Source organism: Sphaerodactylus townsendi, linkage group LG14 (genome assembly GCF_021028975.2).
Source record: "Sphaerodactylus townsendi isolate TG3544 linkage group LG14, MPM_Stown_v2.3, whole genome shotgun sequence".
In the NCBI taxonomy this organism is placed as follows: Eukaryota; Metazoa; Chordata; class Lepidosauria; order Squamata; family Sphaerodactylidae; genus Sphaerodactylus; species Sphaerodactylus townsendi.
Window position 1 is genome coordinate 20,966,433 of NC_059438.1, and position 18,275 is coordinate 20,984,707.

An 18,275-nucleotide genomic window follows, 5' to 3' on the forward strand; every position below is an offset into this window, starting at 1 on the left:
AGACTTCCTCAATAAAGATGATGAGAAATCTACTACATACGCCTCTCCTGCCGTGACGACTTTCACAGCGGCTGGGGAAAGGGAACGGCTTCTAAGGCGGATTCCGCATAGGCCAAGGACAGCAGTGTGAAAATGGTGTAAACCCTTTTGTACCATTTTAAATCATTTCACACCGTTTTCACACTGCTGTTTTTGGACCATGCGGAATCCGCTTAAGAGCAGTTTACGGCAGGTGTTTAAGCTGGTGAGGGGAGAAGAGAATCCAGATTACCTTTTTGTCCAAGGAGGGAGGAAAGAAACTTAAAGCAGAGAAGTGTTGGCTGGCCAAAAGGCCATAATTAATTAATTAATTAATTAATTACTATCTATCTATCTATCTATCTATCTATCTATCTATCTATCTATCTATCTATCTATCTATCTCTCTAAAGAAGAGAAGTGTATAAGCTTCGGGGGGGTGGGGTGGGGGGCTGGATTCTATTCTTTTTTGTACACGGGCTGTAAGCCATCTTACTGTTTTACTTCTCCCAATGCCCAGCTTTCATGGTACATTTTAATGGTTATCTTTTAGCGCCACAGGTCCTGTGCTCTGGAAAGTTGAGTGACATGATTCGGATCCAATGATTCCCTCCCCCAATGGACAAATCTCCCAGGGAAGAAAAGCTCCTTCTATTGACAGGCCTCCTCCTCCTCCTCCTCCAAGTGAATGATTCCTCAGGGCTGGGGGAGCAAAACCACTAACCTGTTTTCCTAAGACAAACAATTATGTCTTATATTCCACTTTCCTTGCACAGAAGGTAATATGTGTGTGTGTATTGGGGGGGGGGGGGGGGAGATTTAGACAGCACCCCAACCAGCTTTCACTTCAGCAAAAGGGACCCTGTCCTTTCAAGACCATCTACTGGGGCCAAAAAAGGTTGAGTGGTTATGGGCATTTTTCAGACAACTTCTGCTGAGGGAAACAGGACAGACGCATCTGCAAAACGAGCTGAATCAAAGCCAGCCGTTTCCTGCATCAACCCTGTTTACAAATGAAAAAAAAAACATTACAAAAAATTAAAAGATGTTAAAAGAGTTCTTGCAGCGGCTTGAGAAAATGCCCCCCACAGACCCTGTGTGTGTGCGTAACGATCTGCAACGAGGGCTTTAAAATCTGCTTTATTAAAAAAAAAAAACACCTTCCAACCAGTTAAAAATTCTGCATATTCCTCATGGTGTTGGCTGCTGGCCAAGTCGTTGCTGTTGTGGTACCTGTCATATTTCCAGAAGTCCCGCTTGGGGGGCCCAAGGGTGCCAGTGGGTGGCCTGGCCCTCACAGGTTGTGCTACTGTCGCCCATGCGCACTGTCCGCCTGCACTCGGAGGAGAACCTGGAAAGCTCCAGCTGCATCTTCACAGGGTTGTGAGAACCCTTTGCTAAGACCCCGGGGAAGAGATACTTCTCTGCCCTCCTGCCCCTATTCTGCAGTTCTTCCTCCTTCCATGTGAAATAAGACAAGTGGGGAGGGTATCTGAGGAAGAAGAGGCTTAGTGCAGAAACACACACTCGACGCCCGTTGCTTCTCGTTCCTCACTGCTGCCTCTACCTAGGAATCCATCTTGATGAAGACTTTGGGCCGGGAGAAGATCTTGAGGGCCTCCTCGATTTGTGACAGCTTCTTCTCCAGCTCCACCCGTCTGTTCTGCAGGTTCAGTGTGTCGGCTCGCAGTGGAAGCAGCAGGAGGTCCTTCAGAAGTTGCCCTTGGCCTACGTAGAGGAAAGGGCAAGAGGAAGGGCAGATAAATTGCAAGAGGCCTCGCCGTTAGAGGAAATCTTAGCTGTCAGATTCAACCCGGCCGATGACTAGAACAGCACTCTGGAGACACAAAAAGAGTCTTCTGTGCACGTGAGCGCCAACGTCTCAGAGGAGGTATTCCACCAAAAGCACTTTCTAAGGAGAGGCTCGCCACCATTATGACTTTACCTCCCCCACTTGTCTGAACACTGCAGTCCTAGTTACAGCTTCAACCACCTCTGACCGCAGGGCCTAATGTACACATGTGGTAGAAGAGGGATCCCTATGGTCTGGCATCAGGGCAAGGTTAAGGCAGGAGTCCCCCCCAATTATGTTGAGTATGTGAGCAATTTTGAAATGTTGAGAATGGGGGGTGGACACTACCACAAAATGTCCGCCACAGGTTGCTGCCCATTGTAAAACATTGGTCAGGCAGCTATTTCCAAATGGGGGTGCTCCCTGCGGTCTTCCTGGGGACTTCCTGAAACATTCCCTGCTCCAATGAAGTAGGGGAAAGCCAGGATTGGCTCTTTGCTTTGAGAAGAGCAGTTCTGTCTAGGAAGTAAACAGGTGCTAAGAAACCCATCAGTGGATGACAGGGCATCACAGGCACTGAGAATCATTGGGAAACAGGTTTCTGAAGTAATCCACGCAAGCTGGGATCCTGTTTTAGTGGACCCGGAAGATGCTTTTGTGATCAAGCTAGCCATGGGACTCTTCTTTTCTAATGCTGTGGAAGTACCCCAAGGGGAACTCATCTTTGAGAAGCACCAGGAGCCAGAGGAAGGTTCACTTGGTGCAACCCCTTTCCATTGACTGGTTCTCAACCCAACCAAGAATGTAGGAGATGGTTGTAATTCTACCTTCCTTTAAGCTGGGGATAATTAGGAAAGGAATTGAGAATAAAACTGCAAAGATTGTCATGCCCTTATATAAAGCCGTGGTGTGACCGCACTTGGAGTACTGTGTTCAGCTCTGGTCGCCACATCTCAAAAAGGATATCGAAGAGATAGAAAAAGTGCAGAGAAGGGCAACGAGGATGATTGAAGGATTGGAGCACCTTCCTTATGAGGAGAGGCTGCAGCATTTGGGACTCTTTAGTTTGGAGAGGAGACGTCTGAGGGGGGATATGATTGAAGTCTATAAAATTATGCATGGGGTAGAAAATGTTGACAGAGAGAAATTTTTCTCTCTTTCTCACAATACTAGAACCAGGGGGCATACATTGAAAATACTGGGGGGAAGAATTAGGACTAATAAAAGGAAACACTTCTTCACGCAACGTGTGATTGGTGTTTGGAATATGCTGCCACAGGAGGTGGTGATGGCCACCAACCCTGATAGCTTTAAAAGGGGCTTGGACAGATTTATGGAGGAGAAGTCGATTTATGGCTACCAATCTTGATCCTCTTTGATCTGAGATTGCAAATGCCTTAACAGTCCAGGTGCTCGGGAGCAACAGCCGCAGAAGGCCATTGCTTTCATGTCCTGCATGTGAGCTCCCAATGGCACCTGGTGGGCCACTGCGAGTAGCAGAATGCTGGACTAGATGGACTCTGGTCTGATCCAGCTGGCTTGTTCTTATGTTCTTATGTTCTTAAGCTTTCACAAGGAGAAGAGACATGTACCCAGTCCCAGTTCAATCCTCGGCACCTCCTGCTGACAGAATCTCAGGGCATGGGAAGAGTTCTACCCAAGACTGGCAGCTAGTCCATGGAAGCAATACTGGCCTAGACAGGGCAACAGTCAGACCTGAGGTATGGCAGTTTCATATCCCGCCCACCCCCACCACCTTACTCTGTTTGAGGTTGTTCAGGGTTTCCATGCGCTGGCTCTCTGGCATCAGGGAATGGCCCAGGGGCATGGCAGGATCAGGCGTATTGCGCCGGCGTTCCTCCGCTTCTTTGCGCCAGCGGTCCTTTCTCTCAATCAGGCTGGCAGGGCAGAAATGGTGGTGTGTCAGGAGAGTCAAGGAAGTGCAGCCGAGAAAGCTGAGGAGGAGGAAATCACCTCCGTGCTCCTATGGAGATGAGTGTGGAACCAACTCCACCTGGCCACTAACTGGACTCACCTCCAGAGGCACGACGGAAAAGAAAGGCGTGGCACGCAGGCTAACTTGTTACATGCCCAGCAATGACACATAGCTAAATTCAAGACCAGCAGCAGCTTAGACACCAACAAGGTTTTTTGGAGGCTATAAACATTTGAAAAATCAAAGCTCTCTTCATCAGATACAAGTCCGAATGGAGATCCCTGTTGTAGCACAGCGGCTCAGAGGCTGTGCTTTGAATCAGGAACTCCCTGGATTGAATCACCTCTCTGATGCAGAATCTACTTGGAATTCTAGTCTCTTTTAGCCTCAGGCCTCAGTCTGACATGCTGGGGATAATTAACACTGAACTATCTTACAGGGTTGTTGTAATTATTGCAACACCATAAGATCTGTGAAGCACTTTGAGCCATAAAGAATGGGAGGTGCCCCTCTCACTTCAGAATAGTTATTCAAGGAAGAATTTGCAATCACAAGGAAGAAATGAAAACACGCCCCAGCTGTAGCTCCCTAAATAACCTGTTCTCTCCTAGCCCACCCTGCACAAGTCCTTTGCGTGGGCCTCCAGTGATCAGAGTTGTACCTGATTATTCGGGCAGCGTTTTTCATTTAGAAAAGGTTCTAGTCCTGAAGATGCCAAAAGTTCAAAATCTCTTAAGGAACATTTGGTGATTCTTAGAAGTCAGAAATTGAGCCCTGCCTGATTTCCACGGGGGCGGGGAGGTTCACAACTCCTTGGATCCCCACTTAATTACTAAACATACATCAGGTCGAACACATGCAAATGTCCTTCACTTAGTGTTACACTGCTCATTTCCTGATTTACAATTCTGACTTTTAAAAAAGTACAGACACAATCAGGAAGGGAAGTGTGCTTGAAAGTATTATGGAAAGATGATCATTCTTTTTCATGTTCTGGCTTATCACCCAGTATGCATTTCCACTCAAAGACTTTCTTATAAAAAGATCCCAGTTGGTGTGGGCATGACTCACTTGCCACAGTAAAACTAAGGATTCAGATAGCCTTCTAGCTAAGGCAGGACAACAAAACTGCAAGCAACTAGCCTACATACAAAACAGCAGATATTAGATCCCACAATCGCACGGCATTTCTTTGCACAGGTGGAACTACAGTCCTGATACTCACACACACACGTGCTTATGCCTGTCAGGTCCTACTGCCCCGTTTCTATTTTGCCCTTCCAACAACCCTGTGATGCAGGCTGGGTTGAAAGTGAGCAACTGACTTAAAAGTCACCCGGTGAGCGGGGATATGGAGGTGAGTCTCCCAAGTCCTAGTCCAGGGGTCTGCAACCTGTGGCTCTCCAGATGTTCAGGGACTACAATTCCCATCAGCTCCTGCCATGGCCAAGTGGCAGAGGCTGATGGGAATTGTAGTCCATGAGCATCTGGAGAGACACAGGTTGCAGACCCCTGTCCTAGTCTGACACTCTAACAGTTATGCCGTGGGACAGCCTGCCCGTCCTTGTCTTTCTCCAGGAACCTGTCAGAAGGGGAGGGCCTCCGTACGTACTAGTGGGGAACGTGGCCTTTTTGTCTGGCATCATACTCTTCCTGCTCCTTCCGCTTCTGCTCCAGCACTTCGGTGAGCGACTGCAGGGAGCGCGACCGTCGCAGCTGGGCTCGCTTGGCGTTCTGGGCATTGTGGCTGACAAAGTCCACCTTGCTGTTCTCCTTCAGGGTCTGGAAAGGGAAGAAGAAGAGAAGAAGAAGAGTTTGGATTTATACCCCCCCTTTCTCTCCTGCAGGAGACTCAAAGGGGCTTACAATCTCCTTGCCCTTCCCCCCTCACAACAAACACCCTGTGAGGTGGGTGGGGCTGAGAGAGCTCCGAGAAACTGTGACTAGCCCAAGGTCACCCAGCTGGCATGTGTGGGAGTGCACAGGCTAATCTGAATTCCCCAGATAAGCCTCCACAGCTCAGGCGGCAGAGCTGGGAATCAAACCCGGTTCCTCCAGATTAGATACACGAGCTCTTAACCTCCTACGCCACTGCTGCCCTCCCCTTCTGACAGGTTCCTGGAGAAAGACAAGAATGGGCAGGCTGTCCCACGGCATAACTGTTAGAGTGTCAGACTAGGACAGGGGTCTGCAACCTGTGGCTCTCCAGATGTTCATGGACTACAATTCCCATCAGCCCCTGCCACTTGGTCATGCTGGCAGGAGCTGATGGGAATTGTAGTCCATGAACAGGGCATGTCTCAAGGGTGACAGCAACAGCTCCTGGTAATGGGAGGCCAGGGAGGATGCAGGAAGCACACGGCAGGCACGTGCAGCCCCCTCACCTTGACGTTCCCACCAGGGACTGGCGGCGTTGCAGAATCTGTTGTTGCTCGTGATTGAACAGGGTTCTGGGACAGCAGCCTGCGCGGGTGAATCCCGGTGCCGCAGCGGGAGTAAGCTCTCAGGAACCTCTGAGCTTCGGAATTTGGAGGAACAGAGCTCTCCTGGGTTGAAAAAAAGAAAGAAATGAGACAGAGAGGCTGATTTTGATTACTTTATTTACCCCATGCTCCCCCTCCCAAAGTAGACTGCATAATTCACCCGGCTTCTACTCTGTCCTCCCAACAGCCACCCTGTGAGGTAGGACAGGCTGAAAAAGAGAAAGAAAACGTGCAGCTGAGTCAAAATCACCCAGAGAGCTTTTGCAGCTGAAAAGGGATTTAAAGCAGATTGAAGTGATCAAAATCTAGCACACTAGCCAGTACAACACTTAAAACCCATCCCTTCCCAAGCAGCTATGAGCTGATCGCTTGACTTTTATCCCCCCCGGGGCTAGAAGTTGCTCAGCTGGGCTGATTTCTATCCAGGCAAAAGTGTGCGGAAAGTGTCAGTCCATCTCAGCGTCATGGCAGCCATTTAAATCGCTCCCAACCTACAGAGACTGTTTTTATTTTGAATTCCATATACAGCATGTGGGGGTACCATAACCTTTTCAGTGTTTAGGCCCTCTAAATGTCTTAATCCAGCCCTGTGCATGCATGATGCATGAGATTCTGAAGGTATTGTTTCTGATGACCAAAGTCCCTAGCTTAAGAACATAAGAACATAAGAACAAGCCAGCTGGATCAGACCAGAGTCCATCTAGTCCAGCATTCTGCTACTCGCAGTGGCCCACCAGGTGCCTTTGGGAGCTCACATGCAGGAGGTGAAAGCAATGGCCTTCTGCGGCTGTTGCTCCTGAGCACCTGGTCTGTTAAGGCATTTGCAATCTCAGATCAAAGAGGATCAAGATTGGTAGCCATAGATTGACTTCTCCTCCATAAATCTGTCCAAGCCCCTCTTAAAGCTATCCAGGTTAGTGGCCATCACCACCTCCTGTGGCAGCATATTCCAAACACCAATCACACGTTGCGTGAAGAAGTGTTTCCTTTTATTAGTCCTAATTCTTCCCCCCAGCATTTTCAATGAATGCCCCCTGGTTCTAGTATTGTGACATTTCATTTCTGTCTGTGTCGCATCACCCACATGGCAAAATGACTATGGGGCAGACAAGCACCTTCAGGCAACTTCTCCCCACATCTACCACAGGATTATCTGGTGGAATGTCCTCTGCCGTAAAGTAAGATCTCTGAATGCGGTATGCTGTCTTTTACGGAGTCAGAGCTGCCTAGCTCAGCACTGTTATGGCCCCTCTCCAATACAACATCCATCTTGCAAGGTCTGAGCACTTCTAGGCACTCACAGGGCTTGCGCAATTGCACTGAAGCCTGGGAGAATGGGGAAAGCCGACGGACGTGGTACCTGCAGCTTGGCCTTCACTTTGGACTCCACGTTCTCGTACTTGGGCGATTTCCACAGGGCTTTCACGGGCTTGGGCTGGCTCAGCTCCTGGGCCTGCTCCTTCTCGCGACACTTCCTCTGAATCTCTCTCAGGCGCCTCAGATTCACTTTCTCATAGTCTTTGCATTCCTTCCCTGCGTGGTGAGAGAAATAAAAGGTCTCCCCTTAGCCCTGAGCTGCAGGTACAAATGCCCTTTGGGCTTCTCAACAAACTGACAACCAGGTTATATCTGTGCAGACGTTAACTACCGGAGACTGTTTTGTTCATGCCTTAACCACAGATCTGAAATGAGCAAGGAAACCAGGTTGGCTTTCCTAAGCTGGGAATGGCCCCCGATGCCCTCTAAGGATGGTACCTAAAGGGGAGGATGGAAAAGTGTGGCAGTGGAAAGGACAAAGGTGTGGCAAAGGAAAAGGACAAGAGCTGCTATCAAATAAAATGTATTCTTGAAGACATATATTTTCAGAATATATGGAAGCAGATAAACAATGTCGACCATACATTTAATTCCGGCAACCAGCAAGGGTAAGCCGCTGGGGGTGTTATTCCACTGGAAGAACACCATGTTTTTAAAAGCCGCTAGCTGCACAAGAGTTGGGAGATGCTGCCTCTTTAAAAATGAGGTCAGGCTGCATCGTGAGCAGAGATGCCGCATCTGTGTCACAGGTGGCTGTCATTCTGTGTCTTAAATATTTATGCCCCCTCCGCCCCTGCAACCAGACAGCTGCTTCCCAGGACGGCCAACAAATATCAAAGCTGTGAAAAACACATGCACACAATAATGAAGACTTAAATGGGCCTGTCACAAAAAATTGGGACGCAGATTAATTGCAGCAAATTAAAGTTGGGCAGATCAGGTTGGAGCAAATCAGGTTACTGCACGAGGCCCGAAACCTGCCTCGACATTCCTTCCCCTCCCACTCCCACCCAGACTGGGAAAGGAGGGTTTTCTCAACGGAAGTGAAGAAACTCCTGCCTCACTGAAAAAAACCAATAGGCAGCCCAGCCAAAATAAAGCGCACTGTATGGGTGGGGCTATATTTTGACATAAGAAGAAGAAGAGTTTGGATTTATATCCCCCCTTTCTCTCCTGCAGGAGATTCAAAGGGGCTTACAATCTCCTTGCCCCTCCCCCCTCACAACAAACACCCTGTGAGGTAGGTGGGGCTGAGAGAGCTCCGAGAAGCTGTGACTAGCCCAAGGTCACCCAGCTGGCATGTGTGGGAGTGCACAGGCTTATCTAAATTCCCCAGATAAGCCTCCACAGCTCAGGTGGCAGAGCTGGGAATCAAACCTGGTTCCTCCAGATTAGATACATGAGCTCTTAACCTCCCACGCCACTGCTGCTTCTATGCACTGCTGCATAATTAGAAATGCATCACCCCTCTGGGGGTGGGCGGTCTATCAAATTAAATAATAATAATAATAATATTTTATTTGACATCCAACTGCTTATTAGTGTTATGTTTGGGTTTTTAAAAAAATAATAATAAACATACACTATTTTTATATTTAAAAAATAAGGGAACACAGAGAGGAAACATTTAAGAGCCGTAAAGCAAGGTTGGGCAGTACTCCTGCCACATCAGATATCAACACATTTTCTTTCTGTGCTTCGGGTGAACTCTGAAAAACAGCTTCTGAAGTTCTAAAAGAAGTTCAGTTTAAACCAACCATCTACTGGCTAGGGGGCCAGTATCACCAGCAACCCGTCTCCCCCTTCTTCCTTCCCTCCAGCAGCTTTGGCAACTGTTTTGTATGTAAAGTTTCTTCCCACTACAACCACCAGCACCACCACCCCCCACGCCAGCATCAGCAGATGAGGACCTGCCTCCACACAGCTGTGCCCACTTACGCTTGGGCGGCAACTCCTGGCAGAAGGAAATTCCGTCCAGCTGCAGGAGGGCTCCTACGGTGCCTCTCTGGCCCAACTCCAGGATGGCTTTGGCGTTGGGTTTGATCCTTGGAGGGGGCTGGGCGAGGCGAGCGCTGTACAAAGCGGGGTAGAGGCTCGCATCTGGAGGAAGGGGCCCCGGGAGCAGATCTAGCCTCAAGGCGTTCCCTTCCAGCCTCCCCCGTGCTAAAGACACAGAAAGAGAGAGTCAAGTAGATAGATACAGATAACCTTCCATGGCATAAGTTACAAAGATTTAAAATAAAATACAAAAAATTAAAAGATAAAGAGCAAAGCAAAATTACGATCATTTGTGCATAAAAACCAGGCCGTTTGCTCTAGAGGATCCCTGGATTCATTGTTTAACAAATAAACAGTCTTCTGCTATTCTGTCCAGCACTCTCAGCCCAACAATAAGGTTGAGAGAAACTTTTTTCTGGCCCCGTTATGAAGGGGGGAGCGTCAAGTGGAGTTGCCTGGGTCACACGTGCCGTGCTTGATCCCTGCCCAAGGAGTACCTTTTGTCCTCCCAGCAACCCAGAAAGCATTTCACCTGTGTTACAGGTGTGCGTTACAGGTTGCCAAGTCGCTTCCGATCTATGGGGACCTTATGGATTCCAATTCCAAAGCCTTTATTGGCATTATAAATTACAGAGTTAGTAGAAAAGGGGTATTTATCTACTAACTGAGACATTAAAACATTAAAATACATTAAAACATTAAATACGTTAAAACAATGTTGAACATTCACAACCACGCCTTGTAAACCGCACATATAAATTAATTTAACCATTACTACTATGTAGGCAATGATTGCGCCTGACCAAATAGTGCCTCAAAAAACTTGCAACATTTTCACATACAAGATCACAGGATCGTTGAGTAGAAAGTTCATCACAGATGGTAACCTGACAGCGTTTGAGCTCTCTACCAATGGACAGATGTACATGGAGCGTAATGACTCGTATATTGGACATTCCAATAATACGTGTTGAACCGTCTCAGCAACGGCCATGTTACATTGACATAACCTGTTCTCATATGGAGTGTTATTATTCCTGCCAAGAGTCATAGCGTTAGGTAGCGCATTAAAACGAGCCAAAGTGTACACTCTGCGTTGTTTGGGATTGCACAGAATGTACAGAGACCTTATGGATTAATGACCTCCTAAATGTCTTAATATCGACAGGTCTTGCTCAGGTCTTACAAGCTGAAGGCTTTGGCTTCCTCTACTGAGTCAATCCATCTCATCTTGGGTCTTCTTTTCCTGCTGCCTCCCATTTTTCCTAGCATTATTGTCTTTTCCAGTGAATCCTGACTTCTCACCATGTGACCAAAATACAATAGCCACAGTTTAGTCATTTCAGTTTTTAGGGAGAACTCAGGCTAGGGCAGGTGAACACCCCTGTTCGTCAGAAGTGTTGACCCTTCATGAAAAGAGAGATGCCCCCCACCCCATTTATCTGTAGGAAAAAGATATTAGTGTTACCATACTGAGACTTCCACGCCAGGGCATCCAATAACACCTGCACCTTGCCGAACACCCACCTGACAGGGGACGTCTGTAGTAATCTGGGCAAAGGGTGGGGTCCGGAGGAATAGGTCCTGTGATCCTGGAGGGCCCTTCTGACATCTCCGCTTCTCCTCAGCAGACAAGAACTGTAATCTGTCGCCTTCCTTCGTCTTCACGTGCTGGATTCTGTTGCCTATACCAGTCAGTGTGGAACTGTGACCAATGTAGCAAAGGACAGCGAACTAGAGAGAGAAACTGCAAAGGAAAACCACCGCTGGATCAGTACAGAATCAACCCAACAACCGGCGCAAAACCAGATCTGTCCGACATCCAGTGGCGTATCTGCCTAGGGACAAGGGGTACCCCTTGTCCCCGGGTGCCACTCTTCTGGTCACCTGGGGGGGCGCAAAATCGGCCCCCCACGTGACCAGGAAGTCCTGCTGTCTCGTTATTTTTATGTGCCTCGACCCCATCTGAGCGCCCTCAACCCCACCCTGGACTTCCACCTCTCTTCAGAAGAGACTGCAAGGCTGCTGGCTGGGAACCCAGCCAGCAGGGGGAGTCTGGGAGGGGGAGGTGAGCACCCTAGACCTTGCCCATGTCCATGGTGACATGGGCAGGGTTGAGGTCAGTGGGTGTGGAGCCTGGGGGCATCAGGGGTGGAGCTAGGGTGGTGGCGGCAGAGCCTGGGGGGCATCCTGGAGACAATTTGTCTCCGGGCGCCATTTGCCCCTGGTACGCTTCTGCCGACATCTACATTGTGTTGCTTCCTAGGCATTCCACCCAATTCCGATCCTTCACGTAGGTAATTGATTCTAATGTCTGCTTCATCTCTTCTTTTTTTTGCCACTGTCACAGCTGACTCAAGTCAACCCTATGGGGTTTTGAAGGCAAGAGACGTTCAGAGGTGGATTGGCATTGCCTGCCTCTGCACAGCAACCCTGGACTTCCTCGGTGGTCTCCCATTCAAATACTCACCACAGCCAATCCTGCTTAGCTTCTGAGATCTGATGAGATCAGGCTAGCCATGCCTATCCAGACCAGGGGCCTTCCTCCTAAAAGCAGCCAATTCAGCTCAGGAAATTCCAAGCAGATACAACAGACCTTCCGTAAGGCTCCTTGGCCACTTCTGCCATTGTCAATGCTGAGGTGACTTCAAAACTCCTCCAAAGCCCACCAAAAGCCCTTCCTGATCGCAGCCACACTCATACATGTAAGCACATCTACAGGACCTAACCCAGTGGGTTTTAACTCCTGTATTTCTCTTGCCAATAAAGAAGTTAGACAAAGAGGGGGAAAGAGTAGCACTGATATCAAACAGAAGTGTCCATGGATCTTAAAAGCTAAGAGCATTCATTTCATTCTCTGTGATTGACTGCACCAGCCTTTGGCCCTACACAATAAGGGCTATCACATTTATTTCCGCTCACGATGTGTCAGAGTTTAGTTTGAAATCAAAGCAGGCCAGGACTGATTCAGAAGACCAGCGCCAAGGAACAAAGTCAGTTTGCACCGCTGCCTACATATTAAGCCCTGATTTATGTGTTTAAGAGAAGGGTTGTAGCTCAGTGGCAGAGCATGAACATCTAGTCCACAGGTGTCAAAATCGCGGCCCTCCAGATGAACTACATGAACTACAATTGCCAGTACAGCCAATGCTCATGTTGGGCTGGACTGATGGGAATTGTAGTTCATGAACATCTGGAGGGCCAAGGTTGGACACCCCTGCTGTAGAGGGTGGGCTCTAGGGCACTGTACCCCACCAAGGCTCCTGTCTCCTTCACCTCCATCCCCAAACCTCCAGGAGTTTTCCAACCTGGATCTAGCAACCCTACTCCTCCATCCCCCACTGGTGGCCAGGAGGGACCCAGCAACCCTATTTTGCTGACATGCAAAAGGTCTCACCTTCCATCCCCACATCTCAAGCTAAAACTATCAGGTAGTAGGTGATGTGGAAGATCTCTACCAGAGAATCTGGAGCGCTGCCGCCCGTCAACAGAGATAATACTGACCTTGATACCCCGAAGGCTTGATTCAATATAAGGCAGTTTTACGTGGATGGAGTGGTAGAATGTAGAAGTGCTAACATGAACAGCCAGTGAGGGATTCCAGCTCTATATATTTATTTGCTTTAAAAAATTCCATGCAAATAGAAACTAGCCCAGCAAAATAAAAGGTTCTTTCCCCTGTCTTTGCTTGTCTTCCATTTTCAGGGAGTTTTTAACCACAGGGGACGTTTAAAAAGACTGTCCTCTGCCCACTGTCCTCTGATCTGGGGCTGTCTTTTCTACCACCTCAGCATTTGATCACCTCATTCCCGAACACGGAGGCATAAAGATTCAAAGGACAGTTGCATTTGCCATGCGATGTCACTGCTTATCAAAGCAGGTTTTTTGACACACAGATGGCTCGCTCAGACACATGCACGTCTTTTTAAAAAAACAGTAGCAAAACAGACCCTGACATGACCATGTGTTCATGCGAGTGAGGATTGGCACAAGCCCACGGAAGCACAGTGGAGCCAGAAGTCTCAGACCAAACACTGCAGAGAGGACCCTCGGGTTTCACACTTGGCAAGGAAGGGAAACATCTGCTGACAGACATTCTGGCAAAAGGGCCATCACTTCTGAGCCATTCTCTATGTGTAGCCAAGTGGGCAGCGCTCAAGGAAGAGAGCCTGCCTCTGATCACGATCACAGAGGCACAAAGCCTTGGAATTCTGCCTGCACAGAGCAGGTGGAACCAGAGTGAGCCGAGTCAGCCTTCCCAACCCCTCATAGCCCTCAAGCAGCCCTCACAGCCACACAAGAGAAAAACCACTCTGGCCATCTGCTTCTTTTCACTTTCCCAGTCCTTCCTCCGAGGCCCTGTCTAAAGTGCATTTTCAGCATCCCTTCTCCTGGCCAGCACTTGCAGCAGGCCAAAGGCAAGCAACCCTCATCCCTTTGCAGGGGGAGAATGGAAGCAATTAGGCGCAAAGCCAGACTTGCTGCCAAGCATCTCTAGATCAGCAGAAGGACGAATCCCTTCCTCACACCTTTGTTGCAAAAAAAAAAGAAAAGCAAGCAAACCAAGCCAGAGCACTTCGCAGGGCACTCTTGGCCGGCATCCAAGGCACAGCACAGAGACATGTTTGTTCTGTTGGCTTGGAGGGCAAACGGCTGTTTGGGGCTCTAAGGAAACAAGCAGCAATAAAGAGCTTTTGACCTAAAGCAGGGAAGCTACCGAAAAATGAAAAGGAGAGCCTCAGGGACCAATTATTAGAGTGCAATGAATTAGCAGGTGATTTTGCCCTGGGGAGTTGCTGAAAAGCCAAGTGTCCAGCCCTGATAAAAGGCCTCCACTTACATAGCAATTGGGATGTTAAGAGACCATCAAGTGTATGTCTGTACTAGCGATACTGAGGCAGCGCCCCTATGGAAGAGAAACGCGAAGCTTTGTGTGACCCCAGGACAGACACACTCCCTCCACCTAAACCTACTTCACAGGGTTGATGTGAGGATAGAAGCCAAAAACTATGAATGCTTTTCCAAGCTCCTGGCAAAAGGGGTGGGATAAAAACACAACTGACCGATCCACTTACATACAAGGATGTGGCTCATTGCCATTCTGCTCATACTGGATCATGGTTCTAGCAAGCAGCCGGTGACCCAAAAGTCTTGCACACTGACTCTGAACACGTACGTGCAAGTTTCTGAAGCAGTGCCCATATATTTTGGACACGGCAGATGACTTAGCCTGTTCACAAGCATGGCTCACATCTCCGCAAGAGCAGGAAAACACCTACCCACAACCAGAAGAGCCACTGCATGAAGTGGCCCAGTGTTCATACAGGGTGGGCGTAAGAAAACGTGAGTGACTAGAGAGCACTCTGTGCGTGATGCATGCTTGGTATAACCCTCCTTATTATTTATTTGGTACATTTCCCTCCCAAGGAGCACGAAAGGGTGTACGTAAATTCCTAACCCTCCTCACAACAGCCTTGCAAGATAGGTGGCGATGAGCACGTGTGATTCACCCAAAGAGCTTTGAAAAGACAAAGGCAGCCGGTTTCCCATACAACGAGCAGCAGCAGCTCAAGCAAAGTTGAGAGCAGGAAATCCCATTAAGAAGAAGGGTTACCTGCCAACTCCATCTTCAAACTGCTTCCCTGTTCCAACAACCCCCCAGATCTTTTCTCGGTTAAACCAGCGCAAGACCTCCCCGCCTCGGCCAGCCAAAGTCAACGCCCCTTCCTCCCCAGCCCCCAACTCACAATTTTGGGTATCCCAGTTGGAGAGCGCTGCGTGGCTCTCGCAGCAAAGTCCTCCGCAGTTGCTCTCCCCGCCTCCAGCTGCTAAGCAACAGTTCCTTCCAGTCGTCGGCGGGAAGGGAAAAGGAGGCTGATGGGAAGAGTAGTTTTTCTTGTGCAGGCCCCAGACTTTAGGATTCAGGAGACCTGTAGAGGCTCTGCACCGATCTTGCATTTCTTTTTACACCAGCAACGTGCGGGGAGTGGAAATTGTTAATTTTAGAAGGCTTTCACAGCCGGATTCAACTGGTTGTGGTGGGTTTTCCGGGCTGTGTGGCCGTGGTCTGGTAGATCTTGTTCCTAACGTTTCACCTGCCTCTGTGGTTGGCATCTTTAAAGGTGTATCACAGAGAGACATGCACACTTCTCTCCATCATACACCTCTGAAGATGCCAGCCACAGATGCAGGTGAAACGTTAGGAACAAGATCTACCAGACCACGGCCAAACAGCCCGGAAAGCCCACCACAACCAATGGAAATTATGATTTAGCCACACAAGAACCGCCCTTAGCATCACACTTATTATCAATTCCCGCTTCCTTCCCCTAAAGGCACAACTGTCTAAATTTATGTTCCGCACTTTTGAGCTGAAAAGCTATCAGAGTAACATGATCTAGCATCCGTAAGACAAGGTTGCCAACTCTAGGTTGGAAAATTCCTGGAGATTTGGGGATGGGGTTTGGAGTGGGGAGACAGGAGTATAGTGCGAAAGAGTTTACCCTCCAAAACAGTAGTTTTCTCCAGAGGAACTGATCTTTGTTGGCAATCCTGTGTCCTTTGTTAGTGATCACCTCATTCAGCTATTTTCCAGTGCCAGACCTCCTTTCTCTCTTAAACGTCAACAGGTGTTTTGCTTATGATTTTGTACTCTTCTGATAAGCAATAAAATCAATCCACACATTGCAGTCAGTTCAGAAGAGAGAAACTGTGACCCCAAATAAATATTTTGAATCAATAGCCGCCGCTTTCGAGGATGGACCAATGATATTATCCCCATATTCGAGACTGAAGGCACTAAGGGAGAAGACAGGTGAGATTTCAAAGTAGGGATTTCCTGGTTACATGTACTACGTAAGCCACTTAGCCTCTTTGTTATATTTGTTCAGATTGTCAAATTCACATCACTGCAGGGGAGACAGCTCTTGTAGTTCTCTGCAGCCTATAATCTGCCAATGGAGTGTTCAAAATAGCAGTCCAGGGGTAACCTAGCAACTGCCGCTAAAGGACCACAGGGCAACCCTTCATGGCCCACCAACCCACCTCTACAAGTCAGAGCAGACTGTCCCTTGGTCTTGGCTGATCCTGTATTTCTTATCAGTAAGAACAAATGCCTAAGATTTACCCAGCTATATGTTGTATTGTAGGAAATGTTTCTTCCTGCCAGCTGTTTTCTCCTCAGTTCACCTAACATCTCCCATCTATATAGCTGTTTTAAAGTTATGTGGCAGCTGGAAATGAAGAAGGGAAAGGGAGAAAGGGGGGGGGGAACCCTAACCCTTTTTTTATGCTGTGATTTTCATCAGCCTAAGGATTTTAGGCTTTGAGAATCTGTCAAAAGTCAGATGATTCACCATCCAACTGAGAGGCGAAGCCTCGACCTTGTCGCCTGACTTCCTTCGCGCCGAATAAAATTCCCAGCAGGAACAACTCAGTTAAGAGAGAAAGGAGCATCTGTCACTTAATTTTAAAGGCAGATCTTCCTGCGGCAGAGGCTGTCTAGCCTGGGCACATCAAGAATTAATATACCACAAGTGTGCCTCTTAGGGTGACAGGATTTCTGCTGCCCTCAAAAACCTCAGGAAAGGTATTTAGGACCTCTACCCATGGATGACTCCAGGAAAACTTGCTGAGAGGATATTTAGGAGCAGGTCTTTCTTGTGAAAACCTAGCCAACTTCCTCTGCTCCCAGCTCACCAGGGGTTGATGACGTTCTACAGCAGTGGTGGCGAACCTATGGCACGGGTGCCAGAGGTGGCACTCAGAGCCCTCTCTGTGGGCACGCGCGCACAGAGTTTGTTATGTGGGGGGGCTTGCTCCTGAGTAAGCCCTCCTAGGGTTGTGATTCACCTATTCGAAGTGTTGCACGGTTGCTTCAAAGCAAAGCCACTGACTACCACCAAGCTTACTCCCAAGTAACGTGTTCCTTGGAGCCAACCATTTTTTCTACACTAAAACCTCAGCATTCAGATTAAATTGCCGTGTTGACACTTTGCGATAGATAAGTAGGTTTTGGGTTGCAGTTTGGGCACTCGGTCTCGAAAAGGTTCGCTATCACTGTTCTACAGGGAAACTGATCTGTGCGGTTTGGAGATTAGGTGTTAATTGTGGGGGATCTTTGGGTCCTGCCAGGAGGCTGGCATCTCTTTGACCAATAGTTAAAATACAAGACTGCACATTGGGAAGCCTCTGGTTCGAAACACGCCTTTTGGTGAAGTCAGTCAGGAGCTTCAGGCCTGGCTCCTCATCTGTAATGTGGCGTTATTAACAATATGTGGCTAGATGTAGTAGCTAGGGTGTATGCTAGGATCTGGGAGACACAGGTTCAAATCCCCACTCTGTCATTATGCTGGCTATGGGACCACAGGCCCAATTGCGCTTTATTTCAGCCTATACTCTGGCTCATTCCGCACATGCAGAATAATGCACTTTCAAACTGTTTTCAGTGCTCTTTGAAGCTGTGCGGAATGGCAAAATCCACTTGCAAACAGTTGTGAAAGTGGTTTGAAAACGCATTATTTTACGTGTGTGGAAGGGGCCTCTGTCTCAGATAAAAATGTTAGTCTTATTTTTTCATATTAACCATTACAGAATACACACATCCCCCTATATGCATATCAGATTATCTGTACATCTATGGAAAAGGAAGGAAGGAAAGTAACAATACAGTTCACAGTGAAGAAAAAAACTAGTCCTTATCACTAATGGCATTTGTTTCCTTGAGGCAGCA

The 18,275-nt window shown here is 48.2% G+C and overlaps 1 protein-coding gene across 3 annotated transcripts; it reads right to left on the bottom strand.

Moving 5' to 3' along the window:
* Positions 1-1,142: 1,142 nt before the first annotated feature.
* On the bottom strand, positions 1,143-15,382 carry ENKD1 (enkurin domain containing 1). 3 transcript variants are annotated; one of them, XM_048515162.1, is made up of 9 exons: positions 15,292-15,330; positions 12,015-12,091; positions 11,072-11,291; positions 9,485-9,709; positions 7,590-7,762; positions 6,131-6,292; positions 5,359-5,528; positions 3,572-3,708; positions 1,143-1,746 (listed from the first exon to the last, which is right to left on the bottom strand). In XM_048515162.1, the coding sequence occupies exons 3-9, from the start codon at positions 11,154-11,156 to the stop codon at positions 1,586-1,588; spliced, it is 1,113 nt and encodes a 370-aa protein (XP_048371119.1). In that variant the 5' UTR covers positions 11,157-11,291; positions 12,015-12,091; positions 15,292-15,330; the 3' UTR covers positions 1,143-1,585. The 3 variants fall into 3 exon arrangements, with proteins under 3 accessions (XP_048371119.1, XP_048371120.1, XP_048371121.1); XM_048515163.1 differs by lacking the exon at positions 12,015-12,091 and having other exon boundaries at positions 15,292-15,382; XM_048515164.1 differs by lacking the exons at positions 12,015-12,091; positions 15,292-15,330 and adding an exon at positions 15,159-15,261.
* Between the last annotated feature and the right edge of the window lie 2,893 nt (positions 15,383-18,275).

Coding starts and splice junctions, on each gene's coding strand:
- ENKD1 (XM_048515163.1), bottom strand. CDS start 11,156: ATGTCAGAAGGGCCCTCCAGGATCACAGGACCTATTCCTCCGGACCCC. Junction 3,709..5,358: donor AAAGGCCACGTTCCCCACTA/GTACGTACGGAG, acceptor CTGCCCTGCCAG/CCTGATTGAGAGAAAGGACC. Junction 1,747..3,571: donor CCTGAACAACCTCAAACAGA/GTAAGGTGGTGG, acceptor TCCTCTACGTAG/GCCAAGGGCAACTTCTGAAG.